The sequence below is a fragment of the Micromys minutus genome (assembly GCF_963924665.1).
Source record: "Micromys minutus genome assembly, chromosome: 10".
In the NCBI taxonomy this organism is placed as follows: Eukaryota; Metazoa; Chordata; class Mammalia; order Rodentia; family Muridae; genus Micromys; species Micromys minutus.
Window position 1 is genome coordinate 27,863,824 of NC_137979.1, and position 17,963 is coordinate 27,881,786.

General features: G+C 41.2%; 2 protein-coding genes across 2 annotated transcripts in view; both read left to right on the forward strand.

The window, feature by feature from the left end:
• LOC308426474 (ATP synthase membrane subunit K, mitochondrial-like) overlaps window positions 1-17,963 on the forward strand; it is a 316,992-nt gene that overhangs the window by 70,221 nt on the left and 228,808 nt on the right. The window lies entirely within an intron of this gene.
• The window catches only part of BLMH (bleomycin hydrolase), a 38,414-nt gene that overhangs the window by 8,560 nt on the left and 11,891 nt on the right, over window positions 1-17,963 (forward strand). The window contains exons 7-11 of the mRNA XM_080922306.1: window positions 10,265-10,420; window positions 11,221-11,379; window positions 11,481-11,548; window positions 13,047-13,164; window positions 15,952-16,021. Coding sequence (XP_080778432.1) covers window positions 10,265-10,420; window positions 11,221-11,379; window positions 11,481-11,548; window positions 13,047-13,164; window positions 15,952-16,021 — 571 coding nt within the window. The remainder of the gene's footprint in view (window positions 1-10,264; window positions 10,421-11,220; window positions 11,380-11,480; window positions 11,549-13,046; window positions 13,165-15,951; window positions 16,022-17,963) is intronic.

Here is a 17,963-nt window from a genome sequence, read left to right on the forward strand (position 1 = left end):
GAGTTGAAGTTTAGGGCTCATGTGTGTTTCTCCATAATTCAAGTTATGTAGAGAGTGTATTTGAGCCAGCAATAAGAAATTACCATGTGACTAGCAAGGACGACCAACCCAGGCAGAGGAGATTGTATATGTAGTAGGGTGGGATGTAAGGGATTTTGGGTAAAAAGCAGAGTGTTTGGGTTTATTCTTCAAGAATAAAGATGAGGCACTGTTGATAGTTGTACCTGTTAAAAATAACGTATGTGAAATACTTGGAAAATTTAACATTTGCCAAATAGATATTTGGTGTTAACAGCACTTATTATCAAGGGAGATGAGAGCCTTTATTAATAATATTCATATTTAGTACTAATAGATGTGAAGCTGAAATTCTCTGAAAAGGACAGATATTACCTTCTCTAGCCTGTGGGCACATTGGTGGGACCAATGTTTGAGACGGGAGATGGAGTGGCGTAAGTTTTTGGTTCTTCAGTGTGAAAAACATTAATGTTTAAGGGAAGCAGTGCAAGCATGGAGGAGCATGTCTACAGTCTGATTGATTCCTTTCCTGCTCAGCCGCATCACCAGGGACAGGTTTCTTAATCTAACTTCAAGTCTTGGTTTGTTCATGGATTACATAGCCAGTGTCTGATGTGACAGCTGTTTCTTACGTATTTGAATAGAGGAATGCACAGCATTTATTTACTAAGTGCATTTAAATTATATTCAACGTTCTTACATGTTCTATTGAAGGACAGTATCAGTGCAAGAAGAAAGAGACTTTAGAGTTAGATATAACATGGACTTAGATTTTGACCTGGTTACCTATGTTCTGTTGTCTTGGGTAGCTCACTAACCTGAAACTCAGTTTGGGATTTAAGATACTTCCATCTTTGGAATGGTGGGAAGGCACGGTGTGGCAGGGAGGTTGAATAAAAAAATTAAATGTCAGAATGCAAGATGCTAGTGCCCTGCACATAGCAAACATTCAGTTTCATGTCTTCTCTACCCTTCCGTTTCAAATGATGCCTTTCCTTGAGGCCATTTCTCCTGACAGCTTGCATTAACGTGCAATTTGATTAAGGTAATGGGAACTTAGGGATGAAGACTGTACAATAAGAGTTCAGCAAGTGACTCAGCAGATACTGATTAGTTCCTCTAAGCCTGAGGACCCAAGTCTTTGGGATCTACACGGTGGAAGGGAAAGATGGAATCCTGTCAGTTACCATCTGATTACTACACATGTATGCACATATATATAAGTGAATGTAGTAATTTTTAAAAGGATTGTGCTAATGGTTATGGAAAAGGTTCAGATAATATTTCTTTTTCTTAAAGGTTTATTTTTACTTTATGAGTCTTTTGCCTGCATGTATATTAAGTGCAGGAAGTGTAGTGCAGTGCCCACAGAGGTCAGAAGAGGGCATCAGATTCCTCAAATTGGAGTTATAGACAGTTGTGCACTTCCATTTGGGTGTCTGGGTCATCCTCAAGAACAAATGCTCTTAACTACCCAAGCTATCTCTCCAGCCTCCAAATAATATTTCTTATAGATCAGAAATATCATATTGGCCTGTGGTGTTTGCTTTAATGATTCTTAGATTAATAATGTGTCTTAAGATTTATGTCCTAACCATAGGATTAGTAGAAGACAGTGAATGATGCAGAATTAGAGCCATACATTTTTACATGTTTTGTTTTCTTCTCTTACCCCTACCTTAAAATCCAGAGATACGACTTTACCAGGTCCTGATGGGTATGGGTGTTTTGTAGGATTGCTTACTTAATGATTTATTCCATCCATTCACTACACAGTCTCTGTGCTAGATTTTTAATTTTTACAGTCTTCAAATAATTCCTCTTCGTTGAACCTGACTCTTTGGTAATAAGAGTCTGGCTTCATTTAAAGGTACAAATTAGTACCTGAGTTTTACCTAGCCTTATGGCCAAGGCTCAGTGATGACTTCAGTGAAGCCAGGATAGCTTGAATGGAACTTGTTGATGCCAAAGGCATTCAGAGAGGAGTGTGGGTCTGTAGACATGACAGACTTAGTAGATCTGGTTTAGAGTCATGCAGCCACGTCAGTTACAGGTACTCTCCACGGGCTTGCTCTTTAAGATCCAGATATCTGTTTATTCTCTTTCGAAATGTGGTATGTTAAAAACAAATCTTAAAACAAAGACCAAAACTAATACTTGTCAGGGCTAGAAGAAGAGACAGGAAGCAATTTTGATGGTTTAGGAAACTCTATAACAGTGGTTCTTAAAAACATTAATGGGGCTGGAGACTTGGCTCAATAGTTAAGAACACTTGATGCTTTTCCAGAGGACCCAGGGTCAGTTTCTAGTACCCGCATAATGGCTTATAACCATCTGTAATTCCTGTTCCAGTGATCCTATACCCTCTTCTGGCCTCTGGGCACCAGGCACACATGTAGGCAAACACTTAGGCACATAAAATAAAAATAAATGAACCTACAAGTTGGTGGTAGCACATGGCTTTAATCCTAGCACTTAAGCGGCAGAGGCAGAAGCTGGCAGAGCTTTGAGTTAGAGGCCAGCCTAGTCTACAGAGTGAAAAACCAATAAATAAAACAAAACATTGAGCTGAGGAATTAGCTTAGTGATATAGTATTTGCTTAACATGCTTAAGGTCTTGAACGTCCAGAGGTTTGGAAGTGGGAGGATCTGATAACATGCATTCCAAATTATCTGGGGATTATTCTAATGTCCTTTTCTATTATCAATGACAAACTATAACAATACCGTAAAATATTTTTAGATATATATGTTTAGTCTTGTGTCTGTGCCTGAGTGTGTGTATGTGTTACGTGCATGCAGGAGTCTGCAGGGTCAGAAGAGGCTGTTGAATCCCTACAACTGGAGTCATAGCGGTTGGGTCCTCCACAAGAGCAGCAAATGCTTTTAACTATTACCACCTCTCCAAGAAATAGTGTACATGTGTGTGGATATCTGTGTGAGACTGCAGTGTCTGAGGACACCAGATGAGAGTGTCAAATGAAATAGATGCTGGTGGGTGTGAGCCCCTCGATGTGGGTGCTCAGAACCTAATCAGATGCTCTGCAAGTGCAGCTAGCACTCTTAGCCACTCTTAACAATCCTGCAGCCCCAGGATTTTACTTGTTTAGATTGGTCTTCCTAAGGTCAAAGCTGGGATAAGAATGACAAGAGTGAGTCACATATGGGAGAGCAAAGACAAACACCCCACGGTAGAAGAAGCTGGTGTTCGGAGTAACAGAAGGGCAGGGTGGCTTGAGCGTGGGAAGTGAGTGTGGAATCGAATGGAAAGGATCACAGAGGAAATGGGAACTGGCTTAATATAGAACCCAGAGTGTGGGGAAGAGACTGCATCTTATTCTTAGCAAGGAAGCTTTTAGGGGCTTGAACCCAATATTTTGTTTAAAATATCTGTACTTTTAAGCTGAGTATAGAGGCACGCATCTGTAATTATAGCATTAGGGAAGCTGAAACAGGAGAATCACAAGGTTGAGGCCAGTATAAGACCCTGTTTCAAGGAAGCGTGTGTGTATGCATGCATGCATGTGTGCATGCGTGGATAGAGATACCCTCACTCTGGGTGTTTTGAGAACAGATTGGAGAAACACAGAAACCAGATGGAAAGTTAATTGTAACCACATAGGCGAGAGCTGATAGCAGCTTGGGCAAGGTTAGAGAGTGAGAATGGAGAGCAGTGGCATTTCAGCTTTCTCTGGAAGGGATGCTGTTAGAGCTTGCCAGTGAGCTCTCTGGAAGGCAAGGAAGGTGATGTCATGGTGCCTTGAGGGAAGATTGTAGATATGAGGAAAGGCTTTGGGTAGGAGAATAGTGTGTGGGAAAAAATACTGTAAAGGAGAGACAGTAATTGAGAAGATTTGAGAGGAGGGAAGGATGGTTACAGCCTAATGAAGTACTTATGAAAGTCTATGTAAAGTATCACAGAAGACACAGATTGCTTGAGTGGACCCACACTGGATTGCCTGTCCAGTTCTTTATTTCGTATTCCTCTCTGGAGCAATCTCAGAAACACTCTCTGGTTACCCCATGAACTCATTAACTCTTAACATCACACCCTGGTGTGCCTTACACATCTTTGTTCTGTCCAGAGACAGACTTAATGCCTTTAAGTCTCCTTGCCTAGGAGGTTGCTTTTGTTTTTAAGCAGCTCTTATCCTTGTTTTTTCTACCAGAAAGCAGTATCTCAAAAAAAAAAAAAAAAAAAAAACCATAACCATTCTTGTAGAATGTTTAGAACAATGAGAGTAACTAAGTTTTACCGTGCTGTAGATTTCTTGATTTCCTTAATAACCATTGCTTTTAAGGTTGTGACACCTCTGCGCAGTTCCAACTTTCTGAAGCAGTTTACTCTGAACTGCTGTCTCCTAGCCTTCCTTCCATCCATTCACTGTCTACTGCTGGCTGGCTTTAAATTCTCTAGTTCTCACCTTGGGAATATTTGTGACTGCCCTCCCCTGGTACATCCTTTCTCCCTCACCTGTCTGACTTCTCTGTCTTCCAGATATGGCCACACACAAGAGATGGACTCCTTCCCGTTTGCACATCTTTAAATTGAGGGCCAGTATTCTGAATCCTTTGCTTCTTCCTTTCCTTATGCTGATGTGTCGTTTTCCATGTTAGATGCCAATTAAAAATAGAATATCTTTGCAAAATTACAATCAGAACTTACACTCTACCTCCTTAGAAGATGTATTTATTGGTGTTTTGCCTGTATGTATGTTTGTGTGAGGGTATCAGATCCCCTGGAACTAGAATTACAAATGGTTGTAAGCTGTTAGGAATTGGACCTGAATCCTTTCAAAGAGCAGCCAGTGCTCTTAACTGTTAAGCCAACATTCCAGCCCCCTTAGAAGATGTACTTAACTAGAAGCAGGAATTAGATCTTTCTTAAACAGACTTTATTTTTTCTGAAGAAGCATTATAGGTTAGTAGACAAAGATACACATTCCCAAAGTAGGAGTAGTTTAAATTTCCAACTTAATTACTATTTAAATTAATCAGGAATTAAAAGCCAGGTGAGTACAGCCGTGCTCAACATGTTTCTCTTGACTGCCTTCTTCCAAAAGTGCGAGAGAAAAGGGTCTCAGTAGGTCAAAGAAATGAGAGATTTTTTTTTCTAGTAACTTAGTCCTGAAAAGAATAACTAAAAAGCATTGCTTTTTTTTTTCTTTTTATATCAAAATCAACAAAATCATATAATCATTGGATTGGGGGGTTGGGAAAGTAGAATTAGGTGCCGGGGTCTCTGTACTGCTCTTCTCTCTGCCTTTAGTTTTCCTGCATTTTGGAAAGCCCACCTTGCCTAAGCCCATCCCCTTGACGGCAGTAATACTTTTTTTTTAAAATCAGGTTGACTTGGATCCTTAGTTGGCTTCAAAGTCACAGTTACAAGACACAGACAAGGTATATGTACCTAGCACTCTTCTAGGTATTGGAAATTTAGCACTGGACAAATGAGATAGGGATTCCTAATTCTGTGCAGTTTACTTTCTTGTAGACAGAGACAAATAAAAAATGTAAAATGGGTAATTGTCCCATTGAGAAAATATAGGGCGGAGCAGGGGACTTAGAGGACAGTGAGGATCCCAAACAACACCAGGGCTTCTCACCAGTGGTTCAGTGGGAGATTCTAATGTGTGACTGTACTCTGGGGAGCTTGACTCACTTTTGTGCATCATCTGTGTCATGAAGGCCAGTTAAATTTTGTGAGAATCAGATGACACTCCTGCTTTGTCCACCAGAGAGCAGACTTGGATATTCAATATTATCACTTTTGTATCCTTGAAACTAGTGTTATTTCAAAACAGACTCTTTTATATGTCAAGAAAATACAGTCTCGTGACCCCCAGAGATTGTACTTTGGGGCTCCCTAGAAAATTCAGCTAGATAACAAAAATGTAGATTTCTTTAAAAGTTTTAAAAACTTTATTATTATCAGTTTGTGTGTGAGTGTGTGTGTGTCTGTGTGTGTGTGTGTGTGTGTGTGTGTGTGTGTCTGTGTGTCTGTGTGTCTGTGTGTCTGTGTGTGTTACCTCAGGTCCAGCTTTGGAAAGGAGGTAGTAACTTAATACTTTTTACTTCAGATGGTCAGGTGGGGGGGCAGAATAAACCGTAAGGTACACTGCAACTTAGAGAGGAAAGCATTCATACTTATCTTTAAAATGTTTATAAGTAATCAGAAATTTACAACTTGTCTTAAGCTGTCATTCTGTTTTGTTTGGCAGAGCTTAGTGGATTTGCTGCCTTTGCAGTTTCACTGATAGATACACATACATGTATCTTAGCAGTTAATATTTGAACATATACATCATGGTCTCCACTGTAGTTCTCAGTGGTGGTGTCCCCATGGTGACAGAATCCTAGAGTTGTTTTCTGTAGCCTTAGTACTGAGCTAGTCCAAGATGATGTGTGGTCCATATGAATCCCGAGCACAGAAGCATTAGACAGTGGCTGATGTTTCAGATGTGCAAGCTTATGAAGCACACAGCCAGAAGTAAAAAAAAATGCTTCTCTCTTGGAAGACAGAGCAAGATGGAAGGCAAGCAGACTCTCTTTTGAAAGTTAACTTTCTTCTCTAAAGAACGAACTCTTATACACACAGGGAAGTGAGTGAAGCTCACAGGCATGTTGACGGAAGGACTCCAGACACAAAAGAGAGTGTGCCTTTGATTCCATTTGTGTGAAGTTTAAGAGTAGGCAGGAGTGAACCACAGCTATGGGAGTCAATGATAGTTACCTTGGGAAATTGTGTGAATGTTGCGGTAAATATTAAATGGATGGCTTAACCTTCTGTCGGCCCCCGGTCTCACTCCAGTGTGGAGCCGAGCATACATATTCGGTCCCCACACCATTTGGCACTCCAGGCTGCCTCTAAGAACTCTGTCGTGGTTCATTCCACCTGCCCTTCGGTATGAGATTAAAAAAGACCTATAGAATCCCTTAAAATATTCATATGTCTCTATCACCAGTTAAGTCCACCTGGATCTAGATCCTCTTTCTCCAGCTCCATCTTGATTCTCCCAGGACTCTCCCTTCTGTCTTCTGCCTCTACTTCCGCTCCTTGACCTTTCCTCGCCTATCTCTCTCCTGTCTAGTCATGTATCGTCTTAACATAAATCTACAGGAAATTACGTGAATTATTTACTAAAAAAGAACCAGGAAATCCTTTTTAATGTGTTCTGTTCTAGGTGGTGACTACTTCTGTGTATGTTAAAAACAGAATTGAGCTATAACGTTAAGAGTAGTACATGTCATACTTCCTGAACATAAGAACAGAAAGTAACAAAAAGAAATTAAGACATGGAGTTTGGATTTGTTGTGGGAAATAATAGACAAGCATTATTGAATTTTCAACAGGGAAGTGACTCAAAGTAAGGCTTCTAAGTTATTTACCCTGAGGTGATGTGGGGAATGAGCCAGGTGTGCTGGTAAATTCAGGTCATATGTTCTGTGTAGCTAAGGTCCTTAGGGCACACAGAACAGCTGTGATACAGTGGTCCTCCATGCCCTTTGCTCTTTTCTTTTTTTTTAACCCTATATATTTGTGCTAACGTGTGTGTGTTCTTTTGCCCACATACATGTAAATGTAGGCACAAGCATTCTATGGTGTTAGGTGTGAAGGTCAGAGGACAATTTTCTGGTTCATAGTCTTAAAAGGCTTGTACAGCATTGTAGGAAAGAAGTTTTATGAAGCCAGGAAATCACCAGGTAAATTTATTAGTATTTTGGAAACTGTCTTAGTTAGGGTTTTACTGCTATGAACAGATACCATGACCAAGACAGCTCTTATAAGGACAACATTTAATTGGTTCAGAGGTTTAGTTTATTATTACCAAGGTGGGAACATGGCAGCATCCAGGTAGGCATGGTGCAGGAAGAGCAGAGAATTCTACATCTTCATCTGAAGGCTGCTAGCAGAATAATGGCTTCCAGGAAGCTAGGATGAGGGTTTAAAAGCCTACACCCACAGTGATACACCTACTCAAACAGGGCCACACTTTCTAACTGTGCCATTCCCTGGGGAGAGCATAAACAAACCATTACAGAAACTAAAGTCTGAACTCAGTTCTGATTTGCCATTTATGAGCCCTGAAAGTTAAAGCATTCCACTTACTGTCTAAATTTTGATGTTTATCTTTAAAATGACAATAACAGCTGCCATCTTTGTTGAAAGGATGGAAAGCTAAAGTATGTAGATTATAGTACAACACAGTAGGCCTTCAGTAAAGTGGACTTTCAAGCTTATAGCTAAGAAGCAATACTTTAATAGCATGTGACCTCAGTTCAGATCATGATCTTACAGTCAGTCACCAGCTCTGTGTGTGTTAACGTAATTGAGTGAACCTAGTAAGTATATATAGTATCTAGCACAAATAGACATATGTAGGAAATACTTCTCTTGAATGTAATAGTGCATATGAGTGTGGTTCAAGGAATGAAGCTGAGTAAGACATGAGACTGGAACAGGGTGGTGATGGTATGTACAGAAAGAAGAGGCAGATTATTGTGGGAGAGAGAGAGAGACTGTCTGTCTCCGTATGTAGCTCTGGATGGCCTAGAACTTGCTATGTAGTCAAGGCTGGCCTTGAACTCACAGAGATCCTCTTGCCTTCCAGATGGTGGAATTAAAGACATGGACTACTACTCCTAGCATAGTTATCTTAGTCATTGTTCTATTTCTGTGAAGAGACACTATGATCAAGGCAACTGTTGTAAGAGAAAGTGTTGGGAGCTTGATTGCTGTTGAGAGATTTAATGGCCATTATCTTCATGGTGGGCAGCATGCAGATGGGTATTGCAGCAGTAGCGGAGATCTGTATCTTGCTCCATAGGTAGAAAGAAGGACTATGGGCTTAGAATGGGCTTTGGAAACCTCAAAGCCTATTCCTAGTGATATACTTCCTTCAACAAGGCCACACCTTTTAATTCTTCTAATCCTTTTAAATAGTGCCACTCCCTGATGACTAAGTATTCAAATATATTATCCTATGGAGGCATTCTCATTCAAACCACCAAAACAGTGTTCTTAAAGAAAAAAAGACAAGGAAATTGGAAACAGAAAAGGAAATATTCTATATTTTCTAGTCTTGTACACAGTATTTATTCTTTTTTCTTTGTAGAAAATGAAAATAATGCAAACATATCTTCGAATTGTATTAACTCAAAGGTCTTCTTATATCTTTAATAAAATGCGTTATTTGGGGTTCGTAGAACATGTACGGCTTTTGCAGAAGAACTGAATTCTAGTCCTAGTATCCATAAGGGGCAGATAACAAGTGCCTATATCTCTAATTGTAGAGGATCCAATACCTCTGGTCTTCTCCAGCACCTGTGCGCATGTGCCTGCACCTCCCTGCACAGACACACATATGCATTTACTTTAAAGTAAAATATTCTAAACATATGTTATTTGGGGGGACTGGTGATATTGTTCAGAGATAGAGCCTTTATCTACATGAATAGGGCCCTGGTTCAATTCACAGTACTCCCACCCCACCCCACCCCCCCAAAAAAGAGAAGAGTAGAGGGAAAGGATTGAGAGTGGAAGAGAACCATGAAGTAATGCAGTATTTGTTATTTAACAATCATTAGCAGTGCCAGAGAGATGGCTCAGCTACTCTTGCTGAGGACTCAGGTACAATCCCCAGCACCTACGTGGCAGCTTACAACTGTCTGAACTCCAGTTCCATGGGATCTGATAGTTTCTGGGCTCTGCGGGCACCAGGCACATATGTGGTACAAATATATACAAGTTTACAAACATACACATACAAAAAAATACAGTCTTAAAAAATAAACAAGATTATTAGCAGAGGAACAAGTTTGGTTTTGTTGGGTGTCAGTGGTGAACAAGTTTCTTTCCTTAAGAGAGGGTCCCCTCATTGTTTGCTCTGGCTGTCCTGGAACTGACTCTGTAGACCATGCTAACCTTGAACTCACAGAGATCCACTTGCCTCTCCTTCTTCTATTGAAATTAAAGGTATGAACCAACATGTTTGATGTAGGCAAGTTTCTTAGCTAAGGAAATCTAATATGCTGCACATCGATAAGCATTAATATTCACATTTTGGAATTGTGTTGCTCAGAGTGCCTGAGAACTTAGATGTTGACTCTGACAACTTCCACATCTTGGTACAGTTGTAGACTTCTTTTGTAATTTCTGGGTTTGAAACATAGGTGTTTTACTGTTTCTCAGGCTTGTGAAAAATGAAACCCTTACTAACCCTTGCCCCCTCCCGCTCTCTTTCAGATATTCAGAGTGGTGTGCATCTGTTTGGGTAACCCACCAGAAACCTTCACCTGGGAGTATCGAGACAAAGATAAAAACTACCACAAAGTTGGCCCCATAACACCCTTGCAGTTTTACAAGGAACACGTGAAGCCACTCTTCAATATGGAAGATAAGGTTAAAGACTGGTGTCAGCAGCTGCTGGCTATTTACTTTCAAGTATCTGTTGTTTACACAGAGGTGTATAAGACTCCCAGGTTAATGTGCATCTACCTGACAGAAGTAGGCACACCAGGGTCACCCTTCCCCAGTGTTGCTCATCAGAGGATTTCTGACTCTAGACCAAGAATCAGCTTATTCCCAAATCCTCAACCTTCCTCCTTGAAATTTAAGGTTCAGACCAATCTTAGATACAAAGAAAAATGGCAGTATATTGGATTTTTTCCTGTAGGCTCAGAGCACCCTCATCTCCTGGCCTTTCTGAAAACTCTTGTTAAAGGAGGGCATTCAGTGTTCACTGTTCCTTCCTTCTTCTACATCTGCCTAGAGGGTGACCAGGGCCTCCTTCCTTGATGGACTTTTTGACCCTCTTCCAAGAAAATTGCATTGCTACATACTGAGCCTCTCTTACTCTTTGATGAAAGGCCTATGGCAGTGTTCCAGGAGTGGTGCCTTATACGTTATAAGCAGTGTGACAGATTTAATTTGAAGGCAGTTTTTACCAGTAGGGAAGACAGGTAGAGAAAGCTCTCCAGTGTGTTCCTTGTGCTAATTAGAATACGTAATGCCCTTCTTCTCAAGTGTTTCTCCAGCTTTTGATTATCTGTTACATTTACCTTGTGGCGTTAGTGTTTATTCTTGTATTTAGAGGAGATGAGCATGTTGTAACCATAGCAATGTAGCAGAAAGGGTTGTGTTGTGTCTTACATGACATCCTTGGTCTTGTGCTCTAATATGCATGTTCTTGATCTCAAAAGATTTGTTTTGTGAATGACCCACGGCCCCAGCACAAGTACAATAAGTTGTACACGGTAGACTACTTGAGCAATATGGTTGGAGGGAGAAAAACGCTGTATAACAACCAGCCCATTGACTTCTTGAAAAAGATGGTTGCTGCCTCCATCAAAGATGGAGAGGTTAGTACTGCCTCGTGTTTCTGTGTCCCACATGGGGGTTAAAACGGCTGCTGCTTTCCTTTTCACTACCTTGGTTTATGTTGACTTTCTTCTATTTCTAGGCTGTGTGGTTTGGCTGTGATGTTGGAAAACACTTCAATGGCAAGCTGGGCCTCAGTGACATGAATGTGTGAGTGCACAGAGTTCAAAGTAGGAAGTTCTTTGTGGGCTGTTGCTGTTGGTGGGCACTCATGGTTGAAGTCCCTCCGCTCAGGCTCATCCAGACATTGAGGCTGGCCTGAGGGGTGGGTCTTTCTCTGTATCAGTGAAGTTTTCCGCTCCTGCCAGAGACTGCACATGTGTAACCTCTTTAACCCTGGAAACCAAGATCACATCAGAGCAGAAATCACTGGTGTTCCTGAGATGCTGTCCCGTGTGGGAAAGACTCCGTGAGCATGCAGTGGCTGACCTGGAAAGCTGCTCTGCACACTTGGGGTGGAATGAGACTTTCCAGAGCTCTTTTTAGCGACCCATCTTTAAATGCATCTCTTCCTTTGATGCTTTGTGTATATTCTCTTTAGGACAAGTTGGGCTAATTTATATATTTACCTTAACTCTTTCACCTTCATCTTTGATGACATCAAAGCTTCATTTCCAAGCTGAATCAGAAACTGTTTCTTGATTTTAAAATACATCATTTTAGGAGCTGGAGAGATGGCTGAGCATGGTGAAGAGCACTTGCTGCTCTTGCAGAGGACCTGAGTTCAGTTCCCAGCTAATGTCTGACAGCTCGCAGCCACCTGTGACTCCAGCTCCATGGGATCTGATGTTCTCTTCTGACCTCCTTGGGCACTTGCAGACATGTTGGGGCATATACTCACACAGACACATACATGCAGACTTTAGAAAAATCATAAAGTAAATGCATCATTTTTTTATTTACCCATAAATAATTCTGACTAGTAGAAAAGTTCAGTAATGTCTTGATATTTAACAAAAAGGAAAAAAATAACTAATGGTGAAACTTTTTAGTTTTATATTTGAAATGGAGAGTGGAGGCAGGATGATCAAGATTTCAGGTCAATCAATGACTATGTAGCGAGCCTGGGCTACATAACACATTGCCTATGGATGAATGAATACCACAGTCAGTAGTTTGACTCAGAAACTGAGAGGGTCTACAAACTTGAAAGACCATTATAAGAATTTACTTCAAAAGCATTTTCATCTTGTAAAAGATAATTTTCTTGCTCATTGTGGTGATACACATCTTTAATCCCACACTCAGGAGGCAGAGGCAAGCAGATTGCTTAAGTGGGAGAGCAGCCTGGTCTATATAGTGGAGGCAGAGGCAAGCAGATTGCTTAAGTGGGAGAGCAGCCTGGTCTATATAGTGCATTCCAGGACAGTTAGAGCTACGCAGAGAGACCCTGTCTCAAACAATCAAAAAACAAAAACAAAAGAAAAAACATTTTCTTGCCAGAGTAGCAGTACAGATTGGACTGGCCAGTGTTTACTTTAGAGGTTTTATATTTAATGCTCTCGTATTATCCTGCACAGTGTAGTGAGGTGTAAGGCATGGATGGAGCTCACTGAGATGGCCTTTGGGGCTGTCAGGCTCCAGTTACCTCAGTGTTCTCTCATGGTCAGGCTGAGCTCTCTCCATTCACTCTGTCCCTCTTTTACAGCTATGACCACGAGTTAGTGTTCGGTGTCTCCTTGAAGAACATGAATAAAGCTGAGAGGTTGGCTTTTGGTGAGTCACTCATGACCCACGCCATGACCTTCACTGCTGTCTCAGAGAAGGTAGGCTCCCCAGTGTGTCACTAATGGGTCCGTTGATGGGCAGGTGGATCCACACACTCCTGCAGACTGTCTGTCCAGCAGAGCCACAGTTATTATATTTGATTCCTGTTGAGCATTAGCTTTCAGGGAAAATGTTGTTCCTATATCATTTGGTGTTTAGCTACTTGCTCAGTGTTAATAAAAACAATAATACACTATGAGGATGAGATTTAGGTCAGCAGGGAGCAAAGAGGTAGCTTCATTTTTATAATTTGGAAGGTTAGTGAAGGATCCTAGGAAAAGATGTCTTCTAAGAAATTGAAATGGGCTCTTAGAGTGTCTGCATCTTGATGTCTTCTTGCTCAACACTCAAACCTTTGCATGGGTCATTCAGATTCATGAGTTACTGTCATATTCAGTAATCTGTGACCTATCTGTGACCTCTATGCTCATCACTGGATTTTACACACTGGGATGCCAATTCTCTCTGTGAATGATGGCTCCACTCTTGCACCCTTTCACAGTTAGGCTCCTGTTCTAGGCTGTAAAACTGTCCAGGGGCACAGGAGAGAAGACTTAAACTACATTAGTTCTTTACCCTCGTGAGAAGGCACATTCTCTCCCCAGCACCATCACCAGAAAGGCACTCACAGCTAACTACCTTAACTAAATTATTTTAGGAAATATTTTGATGCTTTTTTTTCTATGCATCCCACTAGATTTTTGATAATAAAATCATTTATAAATATCTGGCATATTGTTATACCAGACTTTCTCAACTATCTTTCTAGAAGCCTGGTATTTCTGAAGTATTTTTTTTATTGTTTTTCATGCTTTCTAGGCAAAACTGAGAGTAGGATGGAGTTTCGTTGTATACTTTCCTCTATCCCTTCCAGCCACTTCATGTGAAGGTGCTCCTCTCACAGTGCTGTCTCAGTCACATCTAGATATTCACTGGCTATAGAGTGCATTCCTGCAGCCCCAGTCCTGGGAGAACAAGACAGGAAGAATAGCAGTCACTCAGGATTCTGCCTCAAAGCTGAAGAGTCCAAAACCTTACCTTATAGGGTTATTTACATTTATACAAATTATACAGTTTGGTCTTTAAGTAGCAGGTCTTTGAGATGTTTTCAGTTTTATGTGAGTTCAAATGCAATGTCATGTGTGAAGCATCCTGAACCAATTTGGTAGCCTGTGCTCATTCCTGACCCTCATGTACTTTTCCTAAATAGATGCAGAGGTGAGCTCTTACAGCCAGGGAGCTGTTTTCCTAAGTAGATGCACAGATGAGCTCTTACAGCTGGGGAGCTGTTTTTTTTCACCAGTCCATCTTCTCAGCTCTATAACTAGAGAGATCCCCACACCAGGATACACACACACCAGGATACAAACAGGTGTGTGTAATACAGTTGCTGTGGTCTTTGTAGATGTAGATTGATAAAGATACAGCAAACATTCTCAGACCTTTACTGACTAGTGAAGAGATCTGACTCTCACAGTAATGTTTCAGAAGAAATGAAGAGAGGTTGCAGTGGGTGGTGTAGAGAGCAAAAGCAGATGTTTAGTAAGCCAAGCTCAGTGGGTATAGTTCAGGCATTTGATTCCTATGGGTTTCTCTGTTGGCTAAATCCAAAATCTAAGAAATGTGCTAAGAGTAGTGTTAGGATAAGCAAAGCCAGAGGAAACTGAGTCCCACGTGGACGCCGCTCCTCAGGTGGCATGTGAGCGGGGCTGACAGATAAAAGCATTGGCAGATGGTGCAAGGGTCTCTTCCTTTCTCATGCTGTGATGTGCACTGTTCTGACATTAGCAAGGTCATGGGTAAGCAGAAGAGAAAAACATTTTCCCAAATAGAGCCTACCTTTTGTCTCTCTGTGTCTAATAAAGACTGAGTGAAGGTTATGTTGAATGTCACTGTCTCTTTAAGAATATGAAAGCTGAGCTTATTAATGAAGGCAGAAGAGGGTGAACAGCTGAGCTGACTGGGCTTGTTTATGAAACTGCTCTTTTTAGTTTTCTTTGCCACTCAGCTTCATATATTAAATTTAGTGTTTATGTAACTGAATCAGGAAAAGAATGCCTTTGAGGATATCATTACTTAATTTTCCTAAATAGAAAGCTAGAGATCGTGTTGAAGACGTTTTAGTTTTGCTTATTAAAACCTTTGGCCAGATCTTAGGATCATTCCCAAAATTAATGCATCGGGATGCTTTTTCAAAGAATTTGAGTGCAAGCGAGAGTTCCTGGGGGCAGCTTTGTGATTTGAGGAGTTGGTTCTCTCCACGCACTTTTACTGGTTTCAGGGATCCAGCTGAGGTTGTCAGGCTTGGGTGGGAAGCACTTTACCCACTGAGCCCTCCAGCCAGCCCTATGTGCTTACTCTTTTCTGCTTACAATTGGAATGAAAGGAGTAGACAGCAGGGCTGGGGGATGGCTCTGTGGTTAAGAGAGCTTATTACTTTTCAGAGGACCAGATTTGTGTCCCAGCATCATGGTCAACGGACTCAGAAACTAACTTCCTGTTGGTAACTCCGGATCCAGAGCATCTCACAGCTACATATGCATATAGACACACATATAAATAAGATTTACGTCTTTTTAAAAAGGAGGTAGTGCTTTTTGTATCGTCGTATTTTTACACCCAAGAGATCAAAATTGCACTAATATTGGAGTGTCTTGTGGTGATAGGAAATGTATGGTCCTGCTCACTTACAGGATTCTGAGCAGCCTGAGATGAGTTAGACTGACATGACACCTCAGCTGGGAGACTCTGTTTCAGACTGTTCACTGATGTCTGCTTTCTGGCAGGATGACCAGGAAGATGCGTTTGTGAAATGGAGAGTAGAGAATTCATGGGGTGAAGACCATGGCCACAAAGGTAAGCTTCAACTACCAACTCCGTGTACCTGGAGTCTGCTCCACTCTGCCTCTCAGGGTAGAAAGCTATTCCAGTGTAGGGGATTTGTTGGTACTCAGTCCCTCTGGTTCTTCTGGCCTACAGGAGCCTGAACTCCCAGGTTAACTGAGACCAGTGTGTGTTGTTGTTTGTTCCAAACCATACTGACTGTCCAGGACTGTAACAGACCCTCTTGGCTGAATGGAAGCAGCCATTGCAGTGCACTTGATGTGTGGCACTTCCTGCATCTTGTCACAGCGCCATCACATTGGAAAGAAGCCTTAGGAATTGACAAGAAGAATTTTCTGTAAATATCTCTCCAATTCTCTTATAAGTTATGAAGCCTAAAGTTACCATTTAAAACTTTTTATACTGTAAATCCAAACCCTGGTAAAAATCAGAATAAGTTACAGTGACAGCTATATACAAGTTGTAGAAACAATTTAAATATGTATAAATAAAAGAAAATTTAAGATCTCTAGCTGACCGCTGATTAATAGTTTTGCATGTTGTTGGAAAACAGATTGTTTTGTTGATATATAAAAGCCTTTCAAAGGAGGTTTATATTTTTTAGATTTTAGAGCTTCAAGCTGAAAATGGGGTATAGGGATATAGCTAGTGTAAGAGTGCCTCCTTGGCAAGCACAGCCCTACCTAGTCAGTCCTCAGTACAGACAGCAGCAGGGAGGGTAAGGAAGAAGGGAAAGCCAGGCCTAGAGGTACAGCTGTTACCTCAGCATAAAACAAGAGCAGTAGGTACAGACACTTGTGTGATAGGACCAGCATGTCCTGTGCTGGTGGTGTTTTGTGGCTAGTTTTCTCAGCTTCTGCCTTCCTTTTGGTCGGTGAATTCTAGCTGGGGAGACATTAGCAGAAGAGTGTGCTAGACTAGGTATAGGAATGAAAGGAGTGGGTGTGGAAACATCGATACAAGATGGCGCTTAGACCCAATAAGCACACTTGTCTTCCAGCAGGAATCAGACAGCTTAGAAGGAGGGAGGTAAGATCACAGCCCTGCTTGATCTGTTAGATCGGTGGTTTCCCCTGTGCTCTCTTCAGAATCTGTCCCCAAGGCCAGAAGCTAAAGGAAGTTAGAAGTGATGGCACTTCCCTCACCCATCTCCATACTCAGTCTCAGTCTAACCAGTGAGCCTGTTAGACCTGAGTCTAACCAGTGAGCTTCACAGGACTTGAGTATGGACAAATACACACCGTTAGTGCACTTCTGTCAGGATTTGGTGATCACATGCCCCTCCTCTGTGATTCTGTAATTTTTTTTAAAATGATATATTTTATCTATGTGAGTACACTGTTGCTGTGTTCAGACTCACCAGAAGAGGTCATTGGATCCCATTACAGATGGTTGTGAGCCACCATGTGGTTGCTGGGAATTGAACTCAGGATCTCTGGAAGAGCAGTCCATGTTCTTAACCACTGAGCCATCTCTCCAGCCCTGATTCTGTAATTTTTATTATAAATTATAATGCAGTACCTTAAAAATTAGTTTCTTACTGGGTAAATTTTATTTTAATACAAACACAATCGGCATCTGGGAGTTAGAAACCTTAACAAAACTAGCAAAAAATGAAGGTGATCCAGTCAAGTCTGTAAATCAGTGATGGTTAAGAAGTGAACATTTATTAACTGCCTGGCAGGGGAGAGTCAACACAGTGGTTTCCCATAGTGAGGCTCCTCCATTGTACCCAGTGTGCTGATCCCCACAGTTCCCAAATGCAGAAAACTCACTGTGTGATCTGCAGCAGTGGGGACTGTGTTCATGCTTCTCCCATTTTGATCTTTTTTTTTTTTTTTTTAAAGAGGATGCTTGTGTAAACAGGATTGGATTCCTTGTAGCAAACCTAAAATACTGGGTTCAAGTAATTTTTCTCTTCCTTCAGGTGAGCCTCTCTGGCTCCTATCTTGTC